Genomic DNA, 25666 nt, shown 5'->3' with positions numbered 1-25666 from the left:
CAGGCCTTGGGGTGTCTTGTCCAATTGAATTACAGATTTCTTTTTATATAAAAAAACGTGCCAAATACTAGACTTTATGCTTGCTTTTCGGCGCCACCGTGGCGTACCACCATGAAACCAGCGACCCAGCCTTGCGACAAGACACCACACTACACTGCATAGCCACGACTGCCCGCGACAGCAACCCAACGACAGCCACCTCGTATTTCATCCGTATACTGATTGGTATTAATAGTCGAAACGTTTTCTTTGTTTGCAGTGAACTTGTCGATGAGCATGAATGCTCTCTCGATGAGGCGCACTTTATGAGTGACTGGGGAATACCGACAGCCCGAGCTGAACATACCAACAGCCTGAGCTGAACTGGGCTCATGCTACTATATTTTCAACGAATCCCGGGCCTGGGCGTTCTCAGGTCAGGGAAATCGAATCTTGTGTACATAGTAGTAGAGCTCGTCATGGCAATCGACTCGTGTTCAGCATACTCTAGTACATTGCAAGACGGACTCTCTAGTAGGCGGCCCCAAGAATAGCTTTCGTATCATCTTGTATTCTCTCCCACACCCTCTCCAACGCGCCCTCTTCCCTGTGGCGCGCCAGGACCATCTCGACCTTTTCCGGCGCCTCGTCATTGTCCGCATCGCAAGAGTAGACACCGCTTCCCTCGACGCCATCGACGCCGCGCGCCGTCGCCACGCCCTCCCCCAGCGGGACCGTCTCCTCGACGCCCTCCCTGGCCCTGAACCGCGCGCTGCAGAGGTAGTACAGGTGCCTCTGCCCGCTCTCCTGCTCGGGCTTGAAGAAGAGCAGCGGCCCCAGCGCGCGGACGACGACGAGCGCGGCCCCGAGGACGCCCGTCGCGCCCCGGCTGATGCCCGACCGGACGTGCCCCGGGTAGTCGTGCACAAAGGCCACGGTCGGCGCCCGCTGCGCAAAGCGCATGTTTGTGAGGGAGATGAGCGAGCTGTTGTGCGCGCGCTGCTTGGCTAGGCTGCTGCTGCTGCGCACGAGCTGAAAGTCGGCAAAGTCGATGGCGCCCTCGCTCGTGCCGGTGGACACGCTGACCACGCGCCGCAGACCGGTCGCGGCCTCTAGCTGGGGGAGCAAGTTTGAGATGATGCGCGTGCGAGAGTAGACTCTCGAAGCGGCTGCAAGATCAAGCCCTTCAGCCGTTTCTGTTGTCCGTTGTTAGCAGACTTCTTCTATACCCCCCCCCCCCCTCCCTCCATGGAGGAGATGGATACGAGAAGTAATGTAAAAATAGCGAAATAAAAAATAGAGACATACTCTGTCCACGGATCAAAGTGCCCGCGCTCCAGAAGACGATATTGATGGCCTCTTCCTGACCCTGCACCGTTTTGCAGACAGCATCCACGTTGCGCAGCAGACTCAGGTCGCCCTGCACAAAGACGTACCGGCCCGCGGGGTTGATCTGCCGGCACTCGGCGGCGATGCGGTCAAACGAGCTCTGCGACCGGCCCAGGATGTAGATGCGCGGTTTGCGCGCCGCGCGGGCGAGCTCCTTGAGCGTGTACTCGCCGATGCCGCTTGTGCCCCCGACGAAGACGGCGACAACGGTCTCGGGCAGCCAGCGGGCGATGGCTGCGTTGGAGGCCTGCACTGCTGAGTAGGCCACCATTTTTGTATCTTGGCTGCAATAGTATAACCAGTTGGATGTGAGTATAGTTGCCAGGAGATGGCAAAGTTTGTTCACGTATTTGTAGTGGGTGGAAAGGTTGCCGCTACCCGGGTTTGAGCTACCCCGGACCCCCGGTGGCGCCGGCTCCGGCGCGCGGCGCAAATGGATGGCCGAAGTAGCCACAGCGGCCCGGGACAGTGCATGGCAACGAATCTTATACTTCTCCGTACTAGACAGGATGAATATTATTTCATCGAGAAAAACTTGTTCTATTTCCCCGCAAAGACTATACTTTTAATTGCTCTGGCGCGCATTTTGTTCAGCCACGGCGACAACATAGTCCAAAGTCGTCCGAAAATCCCCAATCGTGTTTTCCAGGTATCCAACATGGGACATAACCAGCGGCGTTGGCGGAGAGGAAGCATGCAGAATACACCGGGCGCTGTGCCCAATCGCGTCGAGTATATACACTGCGTGCTGGACGAGGGTGGTCATGGCCATCAGGCGCATGCGCGGGTCCGTCACGGGCACCACCGTGTCGGCCAGCCGCAGCCTGATGACGGCCTCGTGCTTTGGATCCGTCGTCGCGGCCATATAGTGGAAGCAGCTCGCCGTCTGCTGCAAGCAGGACACCAGGCAGACAAGGTCGGCGCCGTGCAGGGTGCACAGGCTGCAGTCCAGGACGCCCCGACAGGTGTGCAGAAACGCCGACGTGACGTGGAAAATGTCGCTCGTGGTCTTGTGGGACAGCAAGGCGTCGTTGATCTCTCCGACGCTTCGCGAGAGCGCTTCGCGGCAGGGGCAATGAGCTGAGAAGAAGACGCCGTCGCTGGGGCTTTGGGAGGGCGGGCCGGACGAGGATGGACGAGTCGTGTCCGTGTGCCCGGCGCGTTCGGCACCCGAGGTTTGATGCATAGAGTAGAGTGTATCGGAAGTACAATCTGAGATGGCAATAGAGCATCTCCTATTGATGGAGCAGGAGAAGTCCAGTTGCAAGTCGGAGTCGGGTAGCAGCGCATTGTAGTCGGCCAGTGGTTCCATGATCCCCAGTCCGCTGTGCAGTCGCGACTCCATGCTACCGGGGCTCTCGTGAACATGGAGGTATATATTTTGGTCGCTGCTCAGGAAAGGAGCTCTGTTCCAAGCCATTCTGCCGGCATTTTCCACGCCGTGCATCTCCCTGGTGTTGGCGGTCGGCAACGGCGCGGGCCACATTTGCTGGTGTGCATCATCCGGCACTGCCGACATGTGCGCTTTTGGGCTACCTTTTTGCACCGCGCCACTTGCTCTCGCAGTCGTGTTTCTGGAATTGGTATAGACGCAGGCGACGCCTCGCAGGGCGCAGTGGCGGCAGCGCTGCTTCCCGTCGCACTTGACCTTGGACGCGCGGCAAGTCTGGCACGCCGTCATGGGTCTACGAGGGGCCCTGGTGCTGCGGTTCTGGTCGCTCTGCCATTTTCCCATCAAGTTGTCTGGTATGTCGGCCGCGCGTGACATGCTGCAAGTTGTTATTTGTCGCCACTGGGAAGCAAGGAACAGCAAGCGAGTAGTAGAAGCGTTACTTATATCCCCATGACAAGAATGGACTATGAAGAAGCAGCAGTAGCAGCAGGTGGGCGAGAAAAGGCAAGAAAAGGTCTTTTAATAATTCGGGCTAGTAACAGAGCCGCACGGGTTCTTGTCGCCCGCGATCAGTGCCCAACTTGTTCCTTCTTCCATCAGATTTCGTCATGAATGCGTTGTCAAAGGGATCAACTTTATGCAGGAATCCGTGGCGCGTCTCTCTACAGTCCACAGTCTATGGCATGCGGCTTACACTGCGTCTGCCTGCATAGTTAGCTGCTCGCTGGCTGCCGTCTTGTTCTTTTCAGCCAGCCACAATACACCTTGAGATGCCAATTGGCGAGGGGAGCGCGACAAGGGGCGGTGACAAGTGGAAGCTGATTCGCAGGAATTACCTTGTTGCGGAATGTAGTCCGCTTTTTTTTCATTGCTTTTCGTTGGAGGATTGGGCGTGAATACTCGGCTGCGTGGTGCGGCTGATGCTTCATCGATGCAACGATCGTCTAGTCATCTGTACCATTTTTAAACAATTTACGAGAATATTTCCCAAATGTATCTAATCATTACGTACATGTACTACATCTTCTCGAGCGAATACGAGCGAATAATTCCGTCCTTTTACCTTGACGACGCAATGCAAGTGCCTAAAGAGCAGAATAGCCCCCAGTTGGACTATATTGAGAAATACGCGCGCTCCGGCCGCAACAGGCAGCTCGGCTCGAGTGAGACACGGCTACGCAATTTTCAACTTTCATCTCGATAACTCGGTAATATTGTTCCAGCCACTTGGCGGGGTAAAATGGCCGTCTGCCGTCGGGACGAACATGGTGGCCGGCGCCACCGTTGCACCATACAGAAGTGCCTGCAAACCATTCCCAGTCGTCGGTGCGTTGCAGGAACGAATACATTCATTTACTGCTAGTAGGACGAAGAATGAATACAACCACTGTAACTATTCATCCAGACCCAGGCAAAGACATTGGCACTAACATGAGCCCACTGTACCCTGACACTAGTCAAAGCAGGGAACCAGGTTGTTTTTCCCTGCAACGTTGCAATGGACAAGAGTGAAGAGGATTTATTAGGGAAAGGGAGAAATGGTTGTTAACGTGCGCCATAATGGCCTGCCAAAAAGCAAAGCAGAGACACGAGGTTCATCAGCCCCGTCACCTCAGTCGCGAACCATGAGGCTTGGAGAGGGCTTTAATAAATCGTCTTTATTCACACTAGGAATCCGCATTTGATAAGTAATAATAGCAATGGCCTAGCAAACAGTTCACTAAATACGTCACTTATTAACCACTAGGTCACTTCAATCAGGGCCACTTACACTAATATACCCCGCGCCTTCCCCGCGCCTTCCCAGCCTCTTCTACGAGACGGCATGTATATCTATTGCCGACTGCCCAGAATCAGGCAAGTAGGCAATGGAGCCTAGCGAAATAGGAAAGTGATAATGGTATTTCCACAATCGCTGTAACTGTACTTTGATCTTCAGTCGGGACCCGAATACACGGCACACCTGGGGTCATCAATGCCGATAACGTGTATAAACCCGTCGGTAAAACTATCGTCGACAAACATGTATACATACCCTGCGCCCATCTTCAACGCCTGTGCTGTGCATCTCGACATTCTAGCACGTCCACCATGTTGCCTCTACCGCGTGCCGTGACCCTTTGCGTCTCTTTTGCTGCCCTTTCGTGGTCCAGCCGCGTCCAAGCGAGCGCGGCTCAGGTTGATCTCAATGGCGCCTTCAACCACAAGAGCACTCTATCAGTAATACCCGCCATCTGGCCCCCTCCCCAGAACATCTCCGCCTCTGGCGCGTGCGCGGTGCGTCTCAGCAGCGCCGTCACCATTGTCACCGGCAACGCCACCGACGCCCCGACAATCGAGGCCATCCAGGCCATCGTCGCTGGCGCAGGCGGACACGCCACCGTCTCCGCCCACGCCGCCAGCGGCGCCGGCACCCAGATCTTAGTCGGCACCGACTCGGAGAATGAAGCCGCAGCCGCGGCTGCCAAGGCGCTCACCGGCGCGTCGGCTTACGGCCTTGCCGCCGACGGCTACGTCCTCGCCGCCGGCCAGTACAACGGCCAGCCAACCGTCGTTCTCAACGGCGTCAATGTCCGCGGCACGTTTTACGCCGCGCAGACGCTGCGCCAGCTCGTCGGCGACAAGCACGGTGTTCCGGGCGTCCGCGTCCGCGACTGGCCGCTGATGCCCATCCGCGGCTCCATCGAGGGCTTCTACGGCATCCCCTGGTCGCACCAGGCCCGCAAGGACCAGTACGTCTTCTACGGCCGGCACAAGATGAACACGTACATCTACACGCCAAAGGGCGACCCGTACCTGCGCGCCACCTGGCGCGAGCTCTACGGCGGCGCCGACCTGGACCAGCTCAAGGACCTGATCGCAACAGCCAACGCGAACCACGTCGACTTTACGTATGCCCTCTCCCCCGGCCTGGACCTCTGCTACACCTCGGACGCCGACTTTCGCTCGACCGTCGCCAAGCTGGAGCAGCTGCGCACGCTCGGCGTCTCCAGCTTCTACATTGCGCTCGACGACATCCCGCTCACGTTCCACTGCGACTCGGACAGGCAGCAGTTCCCCGACAACGGCGACTGGCACTGGATCGCGGATGCGCAGGCCTCGTACCTCAACCGCGTGCAAAACGAATACATCAAGGCACATGACGGTCTCGCGGACCTCGAGACGGTCCCCACAAACTACGCCGGCAGCGCGCCCGACCCGTACAAAGGCCAGTTTGGCAAGCAGCTGGACAAGAGCATTCGCGTCCAGTGGACCGGCGAGGGTGTCTTTTCCGACAAGATCACTGTCGAGAGCGTCGTTCGCGCCGACGCGACCTATGTCACCGACAAGCTCTTCATCTGGGACAACTTTCCCGTCAACGACAACAAGCCCGCCCGCCTCTTCCTGAACCCGCTCACCGAGCGCGCCGCCGACCTGTACAAGCACATGATTGGCTTCACCTCCAACCCCATGGTGCAGTCGTACGCCTCCCTGATCGCCCTGGGCAACTACGGCGACTATGCGTGGAACAGCCCCGCCTACGAGCCGGCCGTGTCGTGGGCCGCCGTCGTCCAGGAGCTCGCTGGCCCGGACGAGCGCATCCGCGCGGCTCTCCTCGCCTTTGCCGATATCAACCAGAACTGGCCGTACCGCAACAGCACTGAGAGCGCGCCGCGGCTCAGCGAGGACATTGCTGCGTTTTGGGCTGCGCGGTCTTCCCACAGCACGCAGGACGGCGCTCTGGCCAGCCGTCTGGAGCTCATCGCGGCCCTTCCGGGTGTTCTCCCCGGCATGGCCATGGAGCCGTTTGCGGCCGAGGTCGCGCCCTGGTCCGCCGTCGCGATGCAGTGGGCTAGGGCCAGCCAGCACATCGTGGCGATGCTGGCGGCCCTTGACGGCGGCGACAAGAGCAAGGCCGGCATCGAGTACAAGGCGGCGCAGGAGTGGGTTGAAAAGACAAAAGCAAAAACTGTGAGCAGCCTCGGTGAAGACGGCAAGGTTGTGCCTAATTCCATAACGCCGACCACGGGCGACGGGGTTTTTGATGCCTTTATTGCGAATGCGACGACTATTTACAAGGGGCAGTAGATGTATAGGAGTAAAGAAGATGATGCTTTATTTATTTATTGATTTTTTATTTTTATACTAGATGAATGTAGTGCCAACTCTGCTCTCCTATAGCGCTGCGTCACAGTGACCATGTATAGCAAATGAACTCGCACTATTGCTTATCGCGCAAAGTGACCTCACCATGATCTTGTACTGGGCTCTAGTTACTTGTTCACAGTCTGTCACTCTGACATCAGGACACTGCGGCTCTAGTGCGCCATTGGCGGCCAGTGACGACAATTGTGGGTGCAGCCGGAAGTCGATCACGGAGGATAAATAGGAACAGATTCGCAATGCCTGTTCCTTTTTTTTTGGCTGTTCTCAATTCTTACTTTACACAAGATAAATAAATAAATACATAAAACATCGACAACATGCCTCAAGGCGGAGAGTCTCCTTCCCCAGAGCGCCAGACGGGCGGCCAGATCCACGACCCTCCCGGTCACGGAGTACACTCCAAAGACAAGACTTCAGGGCAGGTCCAAGATGCTTCCAAATCAAACGTCGAGGTACGTATATCATGGTCCGATTTTTCTTGCCATCACAAATCACGCTAACAATATCGGCCTACCCAGAATCTATCCTCGAACCCGCCCGGACCACTGGACGATGCCGTCGACCGCAAGTTCTCCAAAGGCCCGGGAAACAAGACCAGCTAGATTTATAAGCAACTGCCTTTCCGAGACGTGGTTTGAAATCAAGAAGAGAGAAAATGAAACCACAACGAATGAATCCTGGGCAATAGTGCATGGAACCCCCCACTCCTGCGGATCTCGGCGTCGGCACCTCTCGCAATGCGGCGCTTCATGTCCATTTCTCGCCGTGGTCCTAACTACCGAAAGTAGCCTCAGTTATTTCCGGAATTATCAATCTTTGTTGTCCTTGACGTCAAAATCGGGGCCATGTTACCTGATTCTCGGCCGAGGTCGCCGACTACCATAAACATAGCATAGACCAAGTTGGCCTCAATATATTTCGTGCTATATATACCTTGGTATTCTTTTCCATGTTGGCCGGTGAAACTTCTATACTATCCACATTTCACTATACACACTCCCAATACAGGCGATCATGGCTGCTCAGATTCCCACAACCACCAAGCAATGGACGATTTCCTCCACAGATGGCAGCGAGGGCTTCGATGCTCTCAAGCTCAGCGAGGTGCCCGTTTATCCACCAGGCGATAGTCAGGTCCTGGTTAAAAGTATGTCCATTACCTTGAAAATAACAGCCCAAAAAAAATTCAACCTCTGCTGACAAGAACACTAGTGGAGGCCGGTTCTCTGAATGTGAGCCTCCTGTCACGCCGTCGCAGCCGGACCTGTTGAAATAAACCAGTTTTCTTTCAAAATTAGTACCGCGACTTGATTATTCCTCTCGGCAAATACCCCTTCGCCGCCAAAAAGGACGTCATCCCCGGCTCCGACGGCGCCGGCACCGTCATCGCCGTCGGCAAGCACGTCACGCGCTTCCAGCCCGGCGACGCCGTCATCACGCTCTTCAACCAGGAGCACATTGGCGGGCCCGCCAACGCCGTTAACATAATGACCGGGCTCGGCGGCGCCTGGGACGGCACGTTCCGCGGCGTCGGCGCCTTTAGCGAGCAGGGTCTCGTGCACCGCCCGCGCGCCCTCTCCGCGCTCGAGGCCGCGACGCTGCCCTGCGCCGCGCTGACGGCCTGGAACGCCCTCTACGGCGACAGCGGCGGCCGGCTGACGGCCGGCCAGTGGGTGCTCACGCAGGGCACCGGCGGCGTGAGCGTCGCCGCGCTGCAGTTCGCCAAGGCTGCCGGCGCGCGCGTCATCGCCACGACCGGCTCCGCGGCCAAGGAGGCCGCGCTGACGAAGCTCGGCGCGGACCACGTCATCAACTACAGGGAGACGCCGGATTGGGGGGCCAAGGCGCGCGATATCACGGGCGGCGTGGGCGTCGACCACGTCGTCGAGGTGGCCGGCCCGACGTCGATGCGCCAGAGCATCAACGCCGTCAAGACAGCGGGCGTCATCACCATTATCGGCTTTGTGGGCGGCACCGGGGACGAAAAGGAGCCGAGCTTCCTCGAGTGTCTCAGCAAGCTCTTCACCGCGCGCGGCGTTCTTGTTGGTAATAGAACGCAGCTGGAGGACATGTGCCGTGCGATTGATGCCAACCCGGAGCGTCTGCGGCCAGTGGTGGACGCCAAGGTGTTTGGACTGGAGCAGCTGAAGGAGGCCTACGAGTATCTGTATTCTGGAAAGCACTTTGGAAAGGTGTGCATCAAGATGGATTGATTGGTCAAGGAAGAAGATGTGTAGAGTTTTCCTTGTCGCATAGCCAACAAAGCACAATAAACTGGGATGGATTTTACGCCATTTTAGATATAAAAGAAAGCTGGCATTTTGTCTTTGCAAATTGCTTACATGCCAGCACTAAGCGTGAACCCGCCATCAACAACCACTCTCTGTCCGTTCAAGTACTGATTCGCAGCAGCAAAGAGCACCGCCTGCGCCATGTCCTCGTCTCGTCCTGGTCGCTGGGCGGGTATCTCCTCCATCTTTTCTTTGGGCAGGTGGCTCTTCTGCCGGTCATCGCTCTCCTCCTTGGCCGTCATCTCGCTCGGGAAGACGCCCGGCGCGATGCTGTTGACGCGAATTTTGAGGCCGGCGGCCGCAATCTCAGCCGCTAGCATGCGCGTCAGGTGCTCCGCGGCCGCCTTGGAGGTGTTGTACGCAAAGTGATGCTGCGCCGTCTTGACGAGCCCGGAGATGGACGTGATGTTGATGACGGCGGCAGACCAGCCGGCGTGCCGGTCCGTCGACTGCTGCAGCAGCGGCAGGAACGCCGCCGTGTTGAAGAAGAGGGACGCCACGTTGGTGCGGTAGACGTCCGCCCACTCGTCAAACGTGGAGCCGTCGGCGTCGAAGAGCGCCGCGCGCAGCGCCGGGGCCGACCCGGCCTCGGCCACGGGCCCAGAGGTGCTGCTGATGCCGGCCGCGTTGACGAGGAGGCACACGCAGGCCTCGCGACGCTCAATCTCTTTGACGAGGGCCAGGATTCCCGCCTTGGAGCTGATGTCGGCGGTGATGGGGATCAGCTGCCCTGCTGCCTGCGCCTCGTGCTTGTCGGACACGTTCTGGAGTTTCTCTTGGGTGCGCCCGCAAATGTAGACCTTGGCGCCGTTGGCAGCCAGGGCCTGCGCAGCCATGAGGCCAATGCCTGAGCCTCCGCCTATTGTCATGTCAGCGGTCATAGCAGTAAACGGAAAGTGTCTGGCTTTTTGGCTCACCTGTGACTACAGCTACTCTGTCTGTGAGGTCGAAGAGGTTCGATCGCTTCAGCGCTGCTGTCGATGCCATGATGTCGGGGTTTTCCTTGAGATATGGACTCCTGGTAGGTGGTACTTGGAAGTGCCAGCCGGGGTGAAAGATTCGGTTATCAGGTCACATAAAAAGAAGATTTAATTGCGTTGTGAGTACGGCTTCTAATCAAGCTATAATTATGATTGATGTCACTCGATATGGTGGTGCTGATTGACGACGGAGTGACGTCAACTGACAAGTTCATGACGCGGGACAACGGCTATGGTGGTGCAAGCAGGAGAGAGGCGATGGATACAACCTGCGTTTATTCTTGTATTCTTTTTTGTCTCTAATGAAAATTTCGGGTTTAATTCAGCCGTGCCAACCGTTTACATGGTCCCGATTGCGCGGTTCCCTCATTGGCGAGTTGCGTGTAAGTGTCACGGGTTCGTGGCGCTCTTTTGCCAGTGAGGCAGAATTATTTATACGGCAAGCGGCCTAAGTACGCCTTCTTTTGGTTTCTCTCTTTCTTTCTTTTTTAACCCTAATTAAAAAGAAGTCTGACAATTTTGTTTGACTCGAGCTTCCTAGGCGACCAAGGAACTACCAATAAGACATAGATCTTGGAGTGTTCTATTTTATTAAATGAATGCTTGAACTTGGCTTTTCTAACGTTTGACTATTCTCTTTCTAAAAATTATCGTATTTTTCACTTTTTGCGCTTTTTATACGCAGCCAACTCCCACCAAGTTGAACGGAGATTTCGGCTTCTCCACTTCGCCGTAGTTACCGCCTCCCCGCCAAATCGTGGCCCGTCCGGTCTCACGCCACCAACTCTACTCTGAACAAGAAACCTTCTCTGATGTCACCACCACGCTCTAGCTTAACGCCCGCCTTGTAGCTTTTATTTCTGGCTGCAGGACAGGAAACTGTTGGACCGTTAGCTTCCACCCTCCTACGCCCCCCTCAACTGTTCCTTTAGTGCCTCCTGTTTCCCCGTTTGCTCCAGCGCGCTTTTCAGCTCTACCGTGGCATGCGGCCAACGCATCGACAGCGTTTCAGCTTCTTCACCAGCGCCGGCGCCTCTTGCGCTCCGTAGAACCATCACCATGGCCAACTCTCATGCGCCGCTGCAGTCGCTCGCCCCGGTCGACTGGGCCGACCTCCCCCAGGATGACCTCGCCGCCTACATCAACGACATCTTCTCTCAGGCCATGATTGTCGTCGAGTCGATCCCGTCGCCTTCCTCTGCCGCCGCGCCCGCAAGTTCTGGGCGGGCGCGCGCCAAGACCGAGTCCGCCGTTTTGCTGAATGATGTCCAGCGGTCTCGGGCGCTGCGCCAGCCCGCGGCTAGCTTGGAGGCTGCCCTGGCGCTGCGCAAGGACTGGAAGGAGACCAAAGTGAATCCGAGGGACAATCCTCTCAATATTAACGTCTTCAAACTCTCCAGCAAAGATGGCAAAGGCGCTTGGTTTGCCCGCCAGAGTGTCCACGAGGGCCTGTCGTTTGACGATTGGAGAGTCGGCCTCCAGCGCGAGTTTGCCGAGACGTTAAAGGTGCAGGGCTCCCCGGGCACTGGCAATATTAGGGGAATTGGCGCCGACAGACACGTGGAAGATCAGGAAATCGAGAATGCTGGCCATCTGAGTGGTACGTAAAGGCCCTCCAGCTCGCTTCCCTCAAGTCAGCTGCTAACTCGAACAGTGTTTCAATTATCTGCTCAGTTTCCGGGTCCCACCTCACCACGAGACTTCATTACCTTGCTGCTCACCTCTGACCTATCCCACAAAGCTGAAAGTCGCTCCGAGGGCCTGCGTCAATACGTCATTGTTTCCAAGCCATGCAACCACAGTCAATGTCCACCCCGTCAAGGCATCATCCGTGGCCAGTACGAGTCGGTGGAAATTATCCGCGAGGTTCACGTGGAGCCGCCCGTGGCCAAGCGCTCCATGTCTGCTGTCGACCTCGCCGCCAATGATGATCGCGCTGCAGGCTCCGACAACAAAATGAGCAACTCGGAGCGCCTCCACGATCCTCGTCAAGTCGCGATAGAGTGGCTCATGGTGACGCGCAGTGACCCTGGCGGCAGTGTCCCCCGGTTCCTCATCGAGAAGGGGACGCCGCCTGGCATTGTCGGCGACGCCGGCAAATTCCTCAAATGGACCACAGCCGGGTCACGTAGAGGATGGGATAAGCCCAGTACATCTGCTGAGACGCAAATACCTACAGAGAATGCAGATCAGGGCGCGCCGGTAGCTACATCAAACGCGCAATCTACGACAACAAGGACCCTAGCACGGAGTAATAGTACATTTCAGAGCCAAGACGCCGACGATGACTCTGTTCCAAACAGCAGTGGTATCTACGGTATCATCACTGGTATATTTGGCGTCGCTAGCTCAGTTGTCGCCAGTGGCCTTGGTCTCAACTATGCCAGCAGTGAGGAGACCCTCTCCACTATCCCTGCCATCAATCTTCCGGAGCAAGAAGAAGACGGTACGGAGAGCGATACCTCGTCTGTCCGCTCCTTCCTCTCCGCCATGGAAAAGAGCCTGACGGACGAGCCAGGGCCCAAAAACGACGGCAGCCAGTCCGAAGACTCCAAATCCACCAGCACGAACCCCTACCCCGGCGCCCTCTCCACCATCGGCTCCTCCGGCGACAAGGAGTTGCGCAAGCTGCAGGAGCGCCGCCGCAAGATCGACGACAAGATGGTGCTCATGCAGTCGCGGCTGCAGAGCAGAAGCCAGGGCGACCGCGCCAAGGACGAGGCCTCGCTCGCCAAACTGCGCGAGAAGCTGGACCGAGAGGCGGCCAAGCAGGAGCAAAAGTACCAAAAGGAGCGCCAAAAGCTGGAAGAGAAGCGCGAGAATGAAGCCAGAAAGGCGGAGCGGCGCCGCCGCAAGACGGCGGAAAAGGAGGAAAAGTCGAGCCTGGCGCTCGAGCTGGAGCGCACGCGCGCGGAGCGCGACCTCGCCTGGCAGCACAACCGCATCCTCGAGGGCCAGGTGCGCGAACTGCAGGCGCAAAACACGCAGCTCGTGGCGAAGCTGGGAAAATTGGGTGGCATGAGCAGCGTGTCGCTGCCGCTGCAGTCGTCGGGGAGGCAGTCGTCGGGGAGCTCGGCTGAGATGCCGGCCGAGAAGCACGTGTAAGAGGGTGCCAGACAAGTTCCCCTTATTGACTCTGCATTTTACGAAGCATACTTGCATGCACTGAGTTGTCATGTTTCAGGCGTTTGAGCATGCTAGGCTATCGAATTTGAAGCTGTTGGATTTCTTATTTTTATTTTTTTTTGAATCCTTATTCTGGAATTGGTACACGTATTCCGATGCAAACAACCTCAATGTCGCAACATCCAACATCGGTACTGTCTATTGTTTTGTTTTTATCAGTATATTCGCATTCATCCTCAGTTCAGTGCATCCATGAGCAATTGTGAAACAACATTGTCCTTTTCGAGAGACGCTTGCCTCAGCTTCTCGACCTCTGCCGCCAACTCGCCGCTCGCTGCGCCATTCCTCGCCAGCACTAGGTACCCGTACACAATACGCGTAGCAATAGCAAAGACATGCGCATCAGAAGCCCAGCCCAGAGGGCCGTCCTCTTGCTCCCGTACAATGTCCCGCATCTTAGCGACGCCCCCTCGTACCCAGCCGTCGAGCGCCACCAGCACCGTGTCCGCTTCCGCATCGCCTCCTACCCATGACAGGCTGTCAAACACGGCCGCCCAGCGCTTCGTCTCGCGCACCTCGTCGACGAACAGGTTCTGCTCCTCGACGGCGAACAGCGAGTCGTCAAACTGCAGCGCCGCCGTGAGTTGCTGCTCCGCCGGCGCCGCGGCCCCGCCGATGATGCGGCCGGCGACGACGGCGCGAAACTGCGGCAGCGAGCCAAATGTGGCAGCGAGCCACTGGAGGAGCCGGCTCGCGGCTTCAACGGGCACGAGCGAGACGCCGGTAATGTGCTGGAACGCGGCGGAGCCCAGGTCGCGGACCTCCTCGTCGTCATCGTTGAGCGTGTCGTACAGCGCGAGCAGGACGGGGAGGAAGGCCGGCGCAGTGCATGCCGGACCGATGACGGTGAAGAGAGAGCAAAACGACTCGGCGGCAGCGAATCTGGTGTCAAAGACCTATGCGACATCGTTAGCATCCAAAGCACGACAGTGCTGAACCGGGGTATTCTTGCCTTGTCATCTAGGCCAGCGTCAGCCATCAGCACCGCCCAGCTGTTCAAGCCGTCGGCCGTCAGCTTGCCCGTGGTGTGGAGGGCTGCAATAATACCACCGCCAGCGCGGATGACGGCGTTGGCGAGCGCCGGGTTCATGGGTCCGAGAGGCAGGCAAGCCCATAGACTGGCGAGCTCGTCAATGGGCAGTTTCTGTGCCTCGCCACTTTTGAGCAGCGCGTCGAGTACATCAGCCAGGTTTTCGACCGCCGTGATCTGCGCTTCCAGATACGTCGTTCGAAGCGCTGCATCTGTGTATAATGAGCAGAGGGAGAGTAGTGTCTGCTCCGAGGTGTGTGCGGGACTCCAAAGTTTCGGTATTGTTTCCAGAGCGGTAACAAGGGTATTCACGCCCAGGTGCGGGTTGGATACAATGTCACGCAGAGCATTGATAGAGTCGGGGGCCTGGTACGCTAAAAAGACATCATTGATGACTTTTTGCGATTTCAAGAGTGCTACACTGGGCTTTTCCAGTAGTCGGGGCGTATTTGGCTGTAGGGCAAGTCCGTCGGCGAGTTGCAAGGCCCATGTTTGGTTGAGAACCTCTAAGTAAGCAGCGACTACATCTGGACAGTGGCTGTAATCGGTCGCGATATTCGAATCTGACAGAAAGTCGACGAGCTCCGGTAAGTCGACTATATCTTGTTAGCAAAGCCATCATCTCAAGACTACTATACAGCGTTTGTTTACCTCTCACTTGATCTCGAGACACCTCGCTTAGTCTTTCAAACACAAACTTCAGGGTGAGGAGGACGCCATGGATATAATTCAGACGCGCGCCACCAGATACGCATTGTACCTCGTTGTATATCTGCTTGATCATTCCCAGCCACTTGTCATGGAGCAAGCAGGAGCACAGCGTCCTGGCCGCCATCTCTCGCACATGCCAGACGCTACTGGACAGGTAATGCGCGACGTCACTCTGAATCTCTTCGCGGAGCAGCGCAGGAGGCCCCGCCCTACGAATGATATCCAGCGCGGGAAATACCGATTCCGCAGCCGCAGCCGACAGCGCCGAGGTGGTGGCCATGACGCTGTGCCCAGACTTGAGCAGGTCCCGCAGCACCTCAGGCAGGTTTGGGTATCGATGGTACGGGATTCGGTTCGCCTTGCCGTCCCAGCCAGCCTCGATCATCTGCTTGCTCTCGTGCGAGCCGAACAGGCAGTCGATGAGGCTGCGAAGGAAGATGAGGCCGCAGTTTCGCACAGCCCAGACTTCGGATCGCAGGCCGCTGGCCGCCAGCTCGAGGCACTGCGGCAAATAGGCCTCGGACTTGTTGCCGAGCGACGTGAGGAGCGAGTTTTTGAAAATGTCCTTGAGACAGTTGTAGGCATGCACCTGAGGTAGCTGCGTGTCGTCTATTTCAGTTACTTGCGCTTCGGCGCTGGCAATCTTCATGAGCGTGTCCATGATGGATTCAAAAGACGGGGTGGTCGCGTTGGCGGACAGAATGCCCGTAATCAGAGAGGGGATGCCAGCAGAGCGACGCGTAGTTGATACCTGGGAGTTGATGGCGTCCATGGCGCCATTGTACCAGGCTACGAGGATATCCTCGTCGCCGTCTGCTTGTTGCAAATGCTTGGCCTGCTGGCAGCAAGCAGCAAAAGTAGCAGAGACGTTTGTGAAGGCCCCTCGATGTCTGAGGCTGGACAGCTGCTCAAACGTTAGTCTGCCAATGCCAAGATATACGTCTTTTCCAGGCGTCACCGCGCCCTTGCGTGATATATTTCGCATAGCCAGAATCATGATGCGCATCAGGTTGCTCGATTCGTGAATGGAGCGGAAGCTGTAACTGATGAGGCCCTTGGTGTCAAGGCCCTCGAGCTCTTCCAGCTCCGACGGCAAGTGTCCCTCGGGCGAGTCGTCGCAGAGAATGTACTGTACCGAGGCCCATGCGCGCCGGCAACAATCTAGCAGCCGCGTCTGGAGCGTCCCAACAGCCCGCAGGTCCGCCTCGGCGAGCGGCAGCTCCGACACCACCTGCCACATGCTGCACAGCGAAGCAAAGTCGCCGTGCACGGGGGCTTCGAGGACCGCGCGGCCAAGATCCGCCTCGGCCTGCGCAATCTTGCTCTCGAGCTCGTCAATCATGCCCGACAGCAGCGCGAGTCGCTCGTCCGAGGTGGCGAGGAACCGGTAAAGCAGCTGATTCACGCGCGCCACGCCGTCGGCATGGTCGGCGCGGGCGGTCCGGCGCGCAAGGTTGTTCGCACGCCGCGACAGTTCGCGGAGATCTGTAGCAGGGTCTTGCGCTTCACCTCCTGCGGTACGGAGTGAGAATCTGCGGTATCGTGCGTCCACAAAGATCGATTTGAGCACAGTAGAAGCAACATCGCGCACGTCGTCAAAGGGATCCATGAGGAGGTCAAACAGCGCGCGAACCCATTTACCAGCAAATACGTCAAAGAAAAGTGTCTGATCGTCAGCTGTTTTCCATGTTTTGTTCTGCTCGCCCTCTATGCGAAGGATGTAACCAAGCGCCTTGAGAGAGGCAATATGACGCTGGTATGACGCCGTCGGGACTAATTCCTCACACAAGAACTCTAGATACCACTTGAGAAAGTCCTCATGATCCGTCAGACACTGCACCAGACCTTGCTCGGGCAGCGCAATCAGATTCGCCTTGTACACCGTTGGCGCCAGCGCAGCGGTTGCGCTTTCTGGTCTCTTCTCTTTGGCCGCCTTGGCGCGCACCCGTGGGATGCTGCGCTTCAGCACAAAAATGGCGCCACGGACACGCTTGAACATGTCTCTGGCGCGCGCCGAGACGTCGACGCGGAACTTGGCGTCGGGGTCGGCGAAGAAGGCGCCGAGGTGCTGGCGCAGAAGCTGCAGCGCCCGCGCCGAGTAGGGCTTCGTGGTGGAGGGCGAGGCAATGAGGATGGAAAAGGCGAGCGAGCGGACCTCGTGGGACGGGTGGCCGAGGACGCTCTCGAGGACTTCTTCTTGCAGGACGATGGAGGTGCCATCGCTTTCGGCGGGCCGGTCCGAGTCAAGGTCTGGCTCCTCGACGAGGCCGACTCGTTTTCCCGTCTCGAGCGCCGCGAGCTGGATCAGGGCCGGAATATCGACATGCAGCGTTTCAGAAGTAGATACAGGCTGGTCATTGTTCATCTTTATCAAGAACAGTAGAGCTTCCTTCCTGTCAATCTTGAACAGGGGTAGAAATACGTAGTTTTTGATGCGCTCTACAAGTGACGGCTCCTTTGTCACAAATGTGAGTAGCCATGAGTGCCACAGGTCAATGCTTGGGATCTGTTCCGCGCCGCCGCGTCCTTGACGCAGCAGCCTGTACAGGGTGACAATCAGCTTGCCGGCCGCAGGGCACACAAAGTGCAGGCACATCCAGTCAAACAGTTCCCCGATAAACATGCCCCAGACGTCCATCGCCGCGCTGCCCTGCGCGTCGCTCCCGCTGCTCGCATAGCTCGCGCGGACGTCGTCGAGCGTGAAGACGTTCTTGCCGAGAAAGTGGTCCAGCGTCTTGATGGCCGACTTGGCCACGGGCTTCACCGAGCGCCGCGCGATAATGGCCACGAGATCGCTGAGCAGCGCATCTTTGCTGCGCGCCGCGGCGGGGTGGTCTGGGTTCTTGCGGAGCAGGGCGGCGACGAGGTCGAGCACGAGACGCATGGAGCGGTGGTGGTCATACTCGTTCCACTCAATGTAAAAGTCAAACAGCTGGAGGACGACGGCATGCGAAAAGGCCCACGCGCGCAGATTGGGTGAGGCCGACTTGGAGGACTGCTCGACGAGCCCGCAGAGCCTCACGCACGCGTTGCCTGAGACGGACTTGGGCTGGGCAGCCTCGGCGTAGAGGCGCTCAAAGGCGGCAACTGCAAGTCTATCACATTTTTTTTATTAGTACAAAAGTTTAAAAATTAGGGCCAGCTGCGGCGGATGGAAAACATCATACTCATGTTGCAGATCGTCTGGAAGGTTTTCGAGCCATCGGACCAACTGGCCGGCATTACTCAATAGCTCTTGGTTCAGCAAATCCTGCTGAGCAGCCATTGCTGCGAGCACTATAGTTGCCGGGTGACTCAAGCGCTAGCAAATAAACTTGAAATGGGGGTAATGAATCAGCCAGTTGTGACTTGGGAAAATCGGCTAAATGAATCAACGCATCATTTTGACTACTTCACCTGTTTCTCTGCGACATTATGATTTATTCGTTGCTTCTAGGGTACATGGCACTATGTTTAGTGAGGTTTGTCGACTCATACGCCGGTGCACGTGACTATGCACGTGAGAATATTTTGCCCTGCCACGGAATTGAAACCCCACTAGACGCAAAATATCACACAGCAAAAAACATTATAAAATCCTTCGTGGATCCCCTCATTCTTTTCATTTGAACCAACCAACTCCGTCCTGACCACCAATTGATCATCCTCTTGGGAGACTGTCACCATGTCTAAGATTACAGTCGGTATGTGCATCCATTGCATTTTTTGATTTGTCTTTTTTGCCGCGTTCCGTATACGCAGTGGACCGCTGTACAAGGAACCGACAGCACCTGCCAGCAATGTCGAAAAAAAAATCAAAAAAACACAACACCATGCTAATACCCATCTGCAGCTAATGTCCGGACGCAAGTCCAGGAGCTCCTTGAGTACTCCAACGAGACCAAGAAGCGTAACTTCCTCGAGACCGTCGAGCTCCAGATCGGTCTCAAGAACTACGACCCTCAGCGCGACAAGCGTTTCTCTGGCACTATCAAGCTGCCCGCCGTTCCCCGCCCCAACATGGCCATCTGCATCCTCGGTGACCAGCACGATCTCGATCGTGCCAAGCACGGCGGCGTCGACGCCATGTCGTCCGATGACCTGAAGAAGCTGAACAAGAACAAGAAGCTCATCAAGAAGCTCGCCCGCAAGTACGACGCCTTCATCGCCTCCGAGGCCCTCATCAAGCAGATCCCCCGTCTCCTCGGTCCCGGTCTCTCCAAGGCCGGCAAGTTCCCCACCCCCGTCTCCCACGCCGACGACCTCTCCGCCAAGATCATTGAGGTCAAGTCCACCATCAAGTTCCAGCTCAAGAAGGTCCTCTGCATGGGTGTCGCCGTCGGCAACGTCGAGATGGAGCCTGAGCAGCTCCTCGGTAACATCATGCTGGCCATCAACTACCTCGTCTCCCTTCTCAAGAAGGGCTGGCAGAACGTCGGCAGCCTGACCATCAAGGCTTCCATGTCTCCTCCTAAGCGCCTCTACTAAGCCTCTTGGCTGGGTTGCGCTTAGTTTTTGTCTCACGACTGAAAACAAGGACACACATGGGCTTTAAGAGTATGGGAAAAATTATGTTTTTACGATTTCTTGAATGAATATACGTAGATGACTGTAATTTCAATATACTCGGTTAAGCTGGAACTCTCTCTCTCTATCCTAGTGTGTCTTCACGTTAGTCTCTGTGAAAAAGAACATCAAGCATGAATTTTGTTCCTCTAGGATGTAATGTTCGTCTCGTGGTGCCCTGCCATGGCCCGGCAGCCTCACCTCGGGAGTTGGTGTAGATTCTTGCAATGTTTTTGTATTCTTGAATCGCATCATATACGTACTAATTCTATATAAGTCTAAGTAATAGTGATTTCCTATTCTCTTTTCTTCTGGCCGACTAGCAGCTTTTTGTGACGCGCCAAGCAACCAGGCCTCTGCGACCGACAACTCTCGTCAGCGTGTTCCAGAGGCCATCGTCGCCAATATCCAAGTCGTCCAGATTTAGATGCTGGTTGTAGCGCCACACCTCGCGGAAGCGTAGCCCCTCCAATCCTTTATTTGATAGATAGGGATCTAGCCATGTAGCGGAGGCGGGTGCTAATAAGTAAGTGCCATTCTTTTCTTTCAAGTACTCTTGGCTTCGGCGATCGGCCGGGGTGTCACAGGTGGCGAGCGAGGTCAGCTGCTGGAGCAGGTCGTCGCCTGGGATCCCCATGACGTCTTTGGTCCGCAAGACTTCATTTTTGCCATTGAGCAACCAGATGGGTGGTGAGTATGTTTTCCACCAGATGGCATTTGTGGCGTCGGGCTGGCTAGCCATGAATACTTGGCCAGGAATGATGCCTCCTTGGTGATATATGCCCATGAGTACACCAAGAAAAACGTTGAAGATGATCCAAGCGACGGTCCAGACACGTAATAGAGCCTTGTTCGTAGGAATCTGGACAGAAGACAGGATGAGTGGAACTGTCGGTAGCAGGAATCTGGCCTCCTGGTGCTGAAACATTGATAGGACCGCCAGTCCTGAAATAGCCGAGTAGAGTCGAATAGAGAGGTGAGGTTTCGTCACGAACAGCACAGCGGCAGGTCCAAGCAGCAACGGCAGGTTCGCAAGTAAATGCTGGTACCAAGGGTGAAGGCCATGCTGGGCGAGGTTGGCCGTGTCGGAGTTGTAGATGAAGTTGTTGAGGGGAGTTATTACTGGTCTGTATATTAGGTCGGCCCACGTAACGGGGTCAGTGTTGTAGAATGCGGTATCCAGCGCAATCGCAACAACGGAGGTAACAAGAGCAGCCGAGACCAGGACTGCGAAGGAAAGAGGCCTATGAACTGGTTAGCTTACACGCACGACTGTGAGAGGCTGCACGAGGGCTTACTTGTTCAGGAAATGGGGTATCAAACGAAAGCCAGGGATTAAGAGAAAGGCTGGAAATGTAATGCGATTGAAAATGCCAAAGACGGCGACGATTCCGAGACCGAAGCAGGGTAGCAGGGTCGATTGCTGCTGAAAAATCGGTGTTAATAGAGGCGGTCTGGCATGAGGCTAGTGTCACGTCGTAAAAAGAGGCCAGCTTACCTTGGCGTCGACTATGCGCTGTATCAGCACCAAGCTCCATGCGACCACTAGCGTCTCTATGGAATTGGAGAAGGTGTGCGTCTGGTAGGTCCAGGTCACGTAGGAGGAGGCGACGAGCAGGACTGCCACTCGTCTGTGGCGCGGCGAGGGGATCAGCTCGTGCAGAGCCCAGTCCTCTAGCACGAAACTAATGAGGAACATGAGGACCCTGAGCGTCCAGAAGACGGCAATGGGCGGGATCTCTCCATCGTTGCCATTACCAATCCACAGCCAGCGCAGGAGGAGCATGGGCAAGCCGTAGACGGGCCATAACGGGAACACACTTCGGATAGGATTGTCGTTTGTGAATTCCCAGGTTCGTCGCACCGGGTAGCTGAAGATTTCGCCTGTACTTCCGTGTTAGTACTCTCGAATCGCACAAGGATGAAACTGTGGTAGGGTCTGCTTCGGTGAAGCGCCAGCTGCAGGCTGCAGCTGTGCGCGCATGCGCAGAGAAGACCCCAAAGAGTAAAAACACACCTGCAATCACTTCTGGGCCTTGAAAGTTCTCGTCGGGATGTAGGTAACTGGGCGAGAGGGCGAACCACAGTCGGATGGCGACAAGGAGGAGATAGGTCCGCCTCCACATTGTGTTGCTGGTCGCGCGAGATGCCTCTCAGGGCTGGTGGAATCGCAGCAAGCAGCGGCCTGTCGAGGGTGCTGAGCAAAGCAGCGACATGAAGTGGTTGAAAGTCGGGCGCGCGCGCGCCAAGCGAACGGAATGCCCCAAGCTCCGGACAGTATAGTAAAACGATATAGTCGAGGTGAGGGTATCGAAACGGAAGAGAAGAGAAGGCGATACAAGTTTCCCCAAACAAAGGAAAATTAAAAGAGTAAGTAAGAAACAAGAGGAGTCAGAAGGGTTGTTGAAGAAGGGGAAAGAGCCCACGGCAATGAAATAGCGAGGAAACAAAAAGGTGTTGTGCCTGGGAGAGACAGAAGCAAAACCGCAAGCGTGGCAAGTTCCATTACAGAAGGTCGAGGCGCTAGGCTGACAACGGGAGTTGTGCCTTGATTAGTGGGTTGATGAAGTCACCTTTGCGGCCGCTAGGTACCTCAGCGGGCATGTACAACGTGGCGGGTACCTGCAAACGGCAGAATGAGACATCTTGAACGGGTTTGCGGCCAAGGGGAGGGAACACTGAGCGCAAACAACCTGAATTTGGGGCCAAGGGAATTGCATGGCATGGGCGAGCTTCGATATTACTACTTTGCCAGCTGCTAACGGTAGTTAGCTTGGAATGATGGCATGTCCTGTGTCAAAGGTGGCATGACGGCTTGGTCATTCTGGGGAATTTGCACAGTACCTAGGTACCTAGGCAGTCAGAAGACTGAACCTAGCTCAAGTGACGTGTTCGCGAGGACAAGATGTTACTGTAAAAGTCGAATACATTCGCTATTTATAATCTAATTAACAAGTCTATACTTTTTTCTATTAGTAACGACAATTTCTTGCTGCTGCTGTAGTTAACTAGAAAAGGGGCCGTTGAGTGACGCGACAAACAGTCAGGGGGTTGACTGTAATTACTACTATATTAGTACCAGGTAGTAGGGGCCGCTCCCTGTTGGGCTGGTTGCGTCTCGCTAGAAACTCGCTAAAAAAGCCAGCAATCGCTAAGCCCTGGCCCGGGCCGGCCGCTGGCTGGCATCCACTGATGAAGGAAGCATTCTCCACCACAGGTTATTGCATCCAACAATAGGCAGACGCGTTCAACTTTTCAATTATTACCTGACAAATCGGACGATTTTCACGACCCCTTTCCGTTCCTAGTTGACTCAAGTTTTGGCTCTCAAGGATTCACCTCAGGGCTGAATACTCCTACCTTTGTTGATAGCGTCCCTAGTGTTTTGTGATGAAGACTATGTTGGGCTCGAGGGCTAGACTTTATCACGGAAGACCAGCAACCGTGTTCAATAAAGCTGGATTAGTTGGATTGCAAAGAAATATCTCATTATTTCTCATTGTCTTACCCTGCGTATCTTTTCATATGTACGAAGTATAGTAGGTAGGTCGCGTGGAACGACCAACAGCGTGTAACAGCACTAGACTTGGCGTGCCAAAATTTCACCAACAACTCGTTATTTGCAAGGCTATCCTACAGTCTAACCGATGTATCAATGACGGACCGCAAAAATCATGCAACGGATACGGTCTCTGCTTGTTGACTTTTGTGTCTTGGTGTATTCGAGCTAGTAGTCCCCCTCACAGACGGCTTTGAAACCAACGGATCAGTTGGACTCGGTATGGGCGATCTAGTATAACTTGAACCAGTTGGCGTAGAAAGGCATGTCCCTCTAGCATTGCTCGTCACAAGGTGGAAAGCAAGTCAGGCACATTCATGATTCATGATTGTTATTATTAACCTCCAAAGCTGAGAGGTAGAGAGTGAATCAGTCTACCGACCCGACCCAGAAACTACGGCAATTTTCTGTCTAGATATGTATCTGCCGATGCTGTCTCAGGATGAGTGACTTGGTGGGCTGATACACCAACCTGACTCCTACACAAAACTACGAGCCAGAATTTTCTAGCTGCCACGATGGTTTGGCGGTCCTTGGGCCAAGTTCATGACTGGGAAAACAAAGCGGCCTTGCTTCACGGCTTCAGTTTGGCATTACCACAACAGAGGAGGTACTTGGGTAGGACAAATGAGGAGCCTGCATCTGCGCTACAACCAGGTTAGCCTCTTGCGTGAAGTTCTCTAGTAGGTAGGTAGCTACGATGGTCTGAACCACCACCGGAAAAGACCAAAAAAGAGGAGATTCTAGAGATATTTAAATCTCACGACTGAATACCTACATACCTAGTATGAAAAGCTTACTTCGTTGTTAGGCCGCGCCATGCGGTAGGCACGCTTGCTTCACCAGGCAGCAACACGACTTCCCGCAACCTTTGTTTGGTGCTGCGGCAGGCGCTGTACCAGGCACCAGCGCTTAACCACGGCGCTGTGCCACCGTTGCCATTTCCAAAGAAATATTTCCGAGTATCCTCCTCTTTATCATAAATAGGTAGCCACCGTCTCACGATTTTTTTCTTGCCCCTTCCCTCCCTTATCCATCAACGCATCGACCAATCTGCCATTTTCAATACACACAAAACACTGTGAGTCCTCCAGGCCCGTCTAGCGCGTCGCCTGCCTTGCCCTGCTCACTACTAGTACGGCGGCGGCTCCTTTCCTCTCAAAACCCAAGCACAGTGCCACCCCGAAACCCCGCAGGTGCTTCTGCCCGCTTCTTTCACCCAGCCTGCCTGCTTTCGCAAACTGGCCACCTCTGCGGAATCAAAACACGCCCCTGCCAGCACCAGCTAACAAGTCCAACAAGTCCAGCAACTTATCTCTCTCACCACTCTCGCCCCGTCCTATTTTTACCCTCGACGCAAAAATGTCCGACGCTCCCAAGCTTCAGAAGATCTGGCTGATCTCCAACGACGGTGCCACCTTGGAAGTTGGTACGTTCACGTTGCTCGCCTGGCCCCCCCAGCGGGCTTCTCATCCGATGCCCTTTCGCTAACCATCATTTTCCCCAGATCGTATCGTCTGCGAGCGCTCCATGCTCATCAAGAATATGCTCGAGGATATCGGCGATGGCGCTATCCGCGAAGACAACCCTATTCCTATTCCCAACGTAAGTCACGCCACCCGAGCTCGACGGCTCGCACGGCCAAGCGCAATCATCCAGCTCCAACGCACACATGAGGAATCTGACACATTCTTTGCAGGTAAACGAGGCTGTTCTGCGCAAAGTTATTGAATGGTGCGAGCACCACCGCAACGATCCTGCCCAGGCCGCCGACGATGAGTCGGACGCCCGGAAGAAGACCACCGATATCGACGAGTGGGACCAAAAGTTCATGCAGGTGGACCAAGAGATGCTCTTTGAGATCATTCTCGTATGTTGCCATGCCCTATTGCTCATCCTCGACGACATCTTCCATGCTAACACGTGCACGCCAGGCCTCCAACTACCTGGATATCAAGCCCCTCCTCGACGTTGGCTGCAAGACAGTCGCCAACATGATCAAGGGCAAGTCTCCCGAGGAGATCCGCAAGACCTTCAACATCACGAACGACTTCACCCCCGAAGAGGAGGAACAGATCCGCCGTGAGAACGAGTGGGCCGAGGACCGATAGGGGCTTTAATATCTTACCTTGCCTGCGCGAAACGAAATGGGGTGTGATGCATTTTACATGCTTACTTGCTTTGTTACGTGTTCCTTTTTTTCTTTGGGTGTTTGACGATGGGTCTTGATTTTATACCAATGACCCTATGCTCGCCAATCATCATTCGATACACTACTGGCGTTATGATTTGGACTGGGATGGGCATGGCCGGTGGCAGTGATAACGATAGTAGTTTTCTGGAGCAAGCAGTATCGCACCCGCTCCTGCGGCAAAAGATACGCGCCAATCAGGCTGATAGAAAATCTGACTATCAATGATATCCTGAACAACCGAGTATGATTGTAATGGACATGAA

General features: G+C 55.5%; 10 protein-coding genes across 10 annotated transcripts; 5 read left to right on the top strand and 5 right to left on the bottom strand.

The window, feature by feature from the left end:
- Positions 1-510: 510 nt before the first annotated feature.
- On the bottom strand, positions 511-1639 carry CCM_02678 (NAD(P)-binding domain; the record flags this gene model as incomplete). Its single annotated transcript, XM_006667830.1, has 2 exons — positions 511-1175; positions 1288-1639. The coding sequence occupies 2 exons, from the start codon at positions 1637-1639 to the stop codon at positions 511-513; spliced, it is 1017 nt and encodes a 338-aa protein (XP_006667893.1).
- Positions 1640-1933: 294 nt separating this feature from the next.
- Positions 1934-3136, bottom strand: CCM_02677 (Fungal transcriptional regulatory protein; the record flags this gene model as incomplete). Its single annotated transcript, XM_006667829.1, has 1 exon — positions 1934-3136. One exon carries the CDS (start codon positions 3134-3136, stop codon positions 1934-1936), a length of 1203 nt encoding a protein of 400 aa, XP_006667892.1.
- A 1716-nt stretch (positions 3137-4852) lies between these two features.
- Positions 4853-6829, top strand: CCM_02676 (Beta-N-acetylglucosaminidase; the record flags this gene model as incomplete). Its single annotated transcript, XM_006667828.1, has 1 exon — positions 4853-6829. The coding sequence occupies one exon, from the start codon at positions 4853-4855 to the stop codon at positions 6827-6829; it is 1977 nt and encodes a 658-aa protein (XP_006667891.1).
- Positions 6830-7224: 395 nt separating this feature from the next.
- CCM_02675 (uncharacterized protein) lies at positions 7225-7509 on the top strand (the record flags this gene model as incomplete). Its single annotated transcript, XM_006667827.1, has 2 exons — positions 7225-7359; positions 7426-7509. 2 exons carry the CDS (start codon positions 7225-7227, stop codon positions 7507-7509), a joined length of 219 nt encoding a protein of 72 aa, XP_006667890.1.
- Positions 7510-9245: 1736 nt separating this feature from the next.
- Positions 9246-10185, bottom strand: CCM_02674 (short chain dehydrogenase/reductase family; the record flags this gene model as incomplete). Its single annotated transcript, XM_006667826.1, has 2 exons — positions 9246-10057; positions 10116-10185. 2 exons carry the CDS (start codon positions 10183-10185, stop codon positions 9246-9248), a joined length of 882 nt encoding a protein of 293 aa, XP_006667889.1.
- Positions 10186-11237: 1052 nt separating this feature from the next.
- Positions 11238-13283, top strand: CCM_02673 (uncharacterized protein; the record flags this gene model as incomplete). Its single annotated transcript, XM_006667825.1, has 2 exons — positions 11238-11778; positions 11833-13283. 2 exons carry the CDS (start codon positions 11238-11240, stop codon positions 13281-13283), a joined length of 1992 nt encoding a protein of 663 aa, XP_006667888.1.
- Positions 13284-13540: 257 nt separating this feature from the next.
- CCM_02672 (HEAT repeat protein) lies at positions 13541-18370 on the bottom strand (the record flags this gene model as incomplete). Its single annotated transcript, XM_006667824.1, has 4 exons — positions 13541-14260; positions 14317-14990; positions 15046-18200; positions 18273-18370. The coding sequence occupies 4 exons, from the start codon at positions 18368-18370 to the stop codon at positions 13541-13543; spliced, it is 4647 nt and encodes a 1548-aa protein (XP_006667887.1).
- A 399-nt stretch (positions 18371-18769) lies between these two features.
- On the top strand, positions 18770-19572 carry CCM_02671 (60S ribosomal protein L10a; the record flags this gene model as incomplete). Its single annotated transcript, XM_006667823.1, has 2 exons — positions 18770-18788; positions 18938-19572. 2 exons carry the CDS (start codon positions 18770-18772, stop codon positions 19570-19572), a joined length of 654 nt encoding a protein of 217 aa, XP_006667886.1.
- A 397-nt stretch (positions 19573-19969) lies between these two features.
- Positions 19970-21776, bottom strand: CCM_02670 (GPI mannosyltransferase 4; the record flags this gene model as incomplete). Its single annotated transcript, XM_006667822.1, has 4 exons — positions 19970-20877; positions 20921-21104; positions 21149-21534; positions 21668-21776. The coding sequence occupies 4 exons, from the start codon at positions 21774-21776 to the stop codon at positions 19970-19972; spliced, it is 1587 nt and encodes a 528-aa protein (XP_006667885.1).
- A 1951-nt stretch (positions 21777-23727) lies between these two features.
- CCM_02669 (SCF complex subunit Skp1) lies at positions 23728-25320 on the top strand (the record flags this gene model as incomplete). Its single annotated transcript, XM_006667821.1, has 6 exons — positions 23728-23866; positions 24197-24290; positions 24517-24638; positions 24717-24814; positions 24909-25079; positions 25144-25320. 6 exons carry the CDS (start codon positions 23728-23730, stop codon positions 25318-25320), a joined length of 801 nt encoding a protein of 266 aa, XP_006667884.1.
- Between the last annotated feature and the right edge of the window lie 346 nt (positions 25321-25666).

The sequence above is a fragment of the Cordyceps militaris genome, assembly GCF_000225605.1.
Source record: "Cordyceps militaris CM01 unplaced genomic scaffold CCM_S00002, whole genome shotgun sequence".
In the NCBI taxonomy this organism is placed as follows: domain Eukaryota; kingdom Fungi; phylum Ascomycota; class Sordariomycetes; order Hypocreales; family Cordycipitaceae; genus Cordyceps; species Cordyceps militaris.
This window is presented reverse-complemented; position numbering and strand designations above follow the sequence as displayed.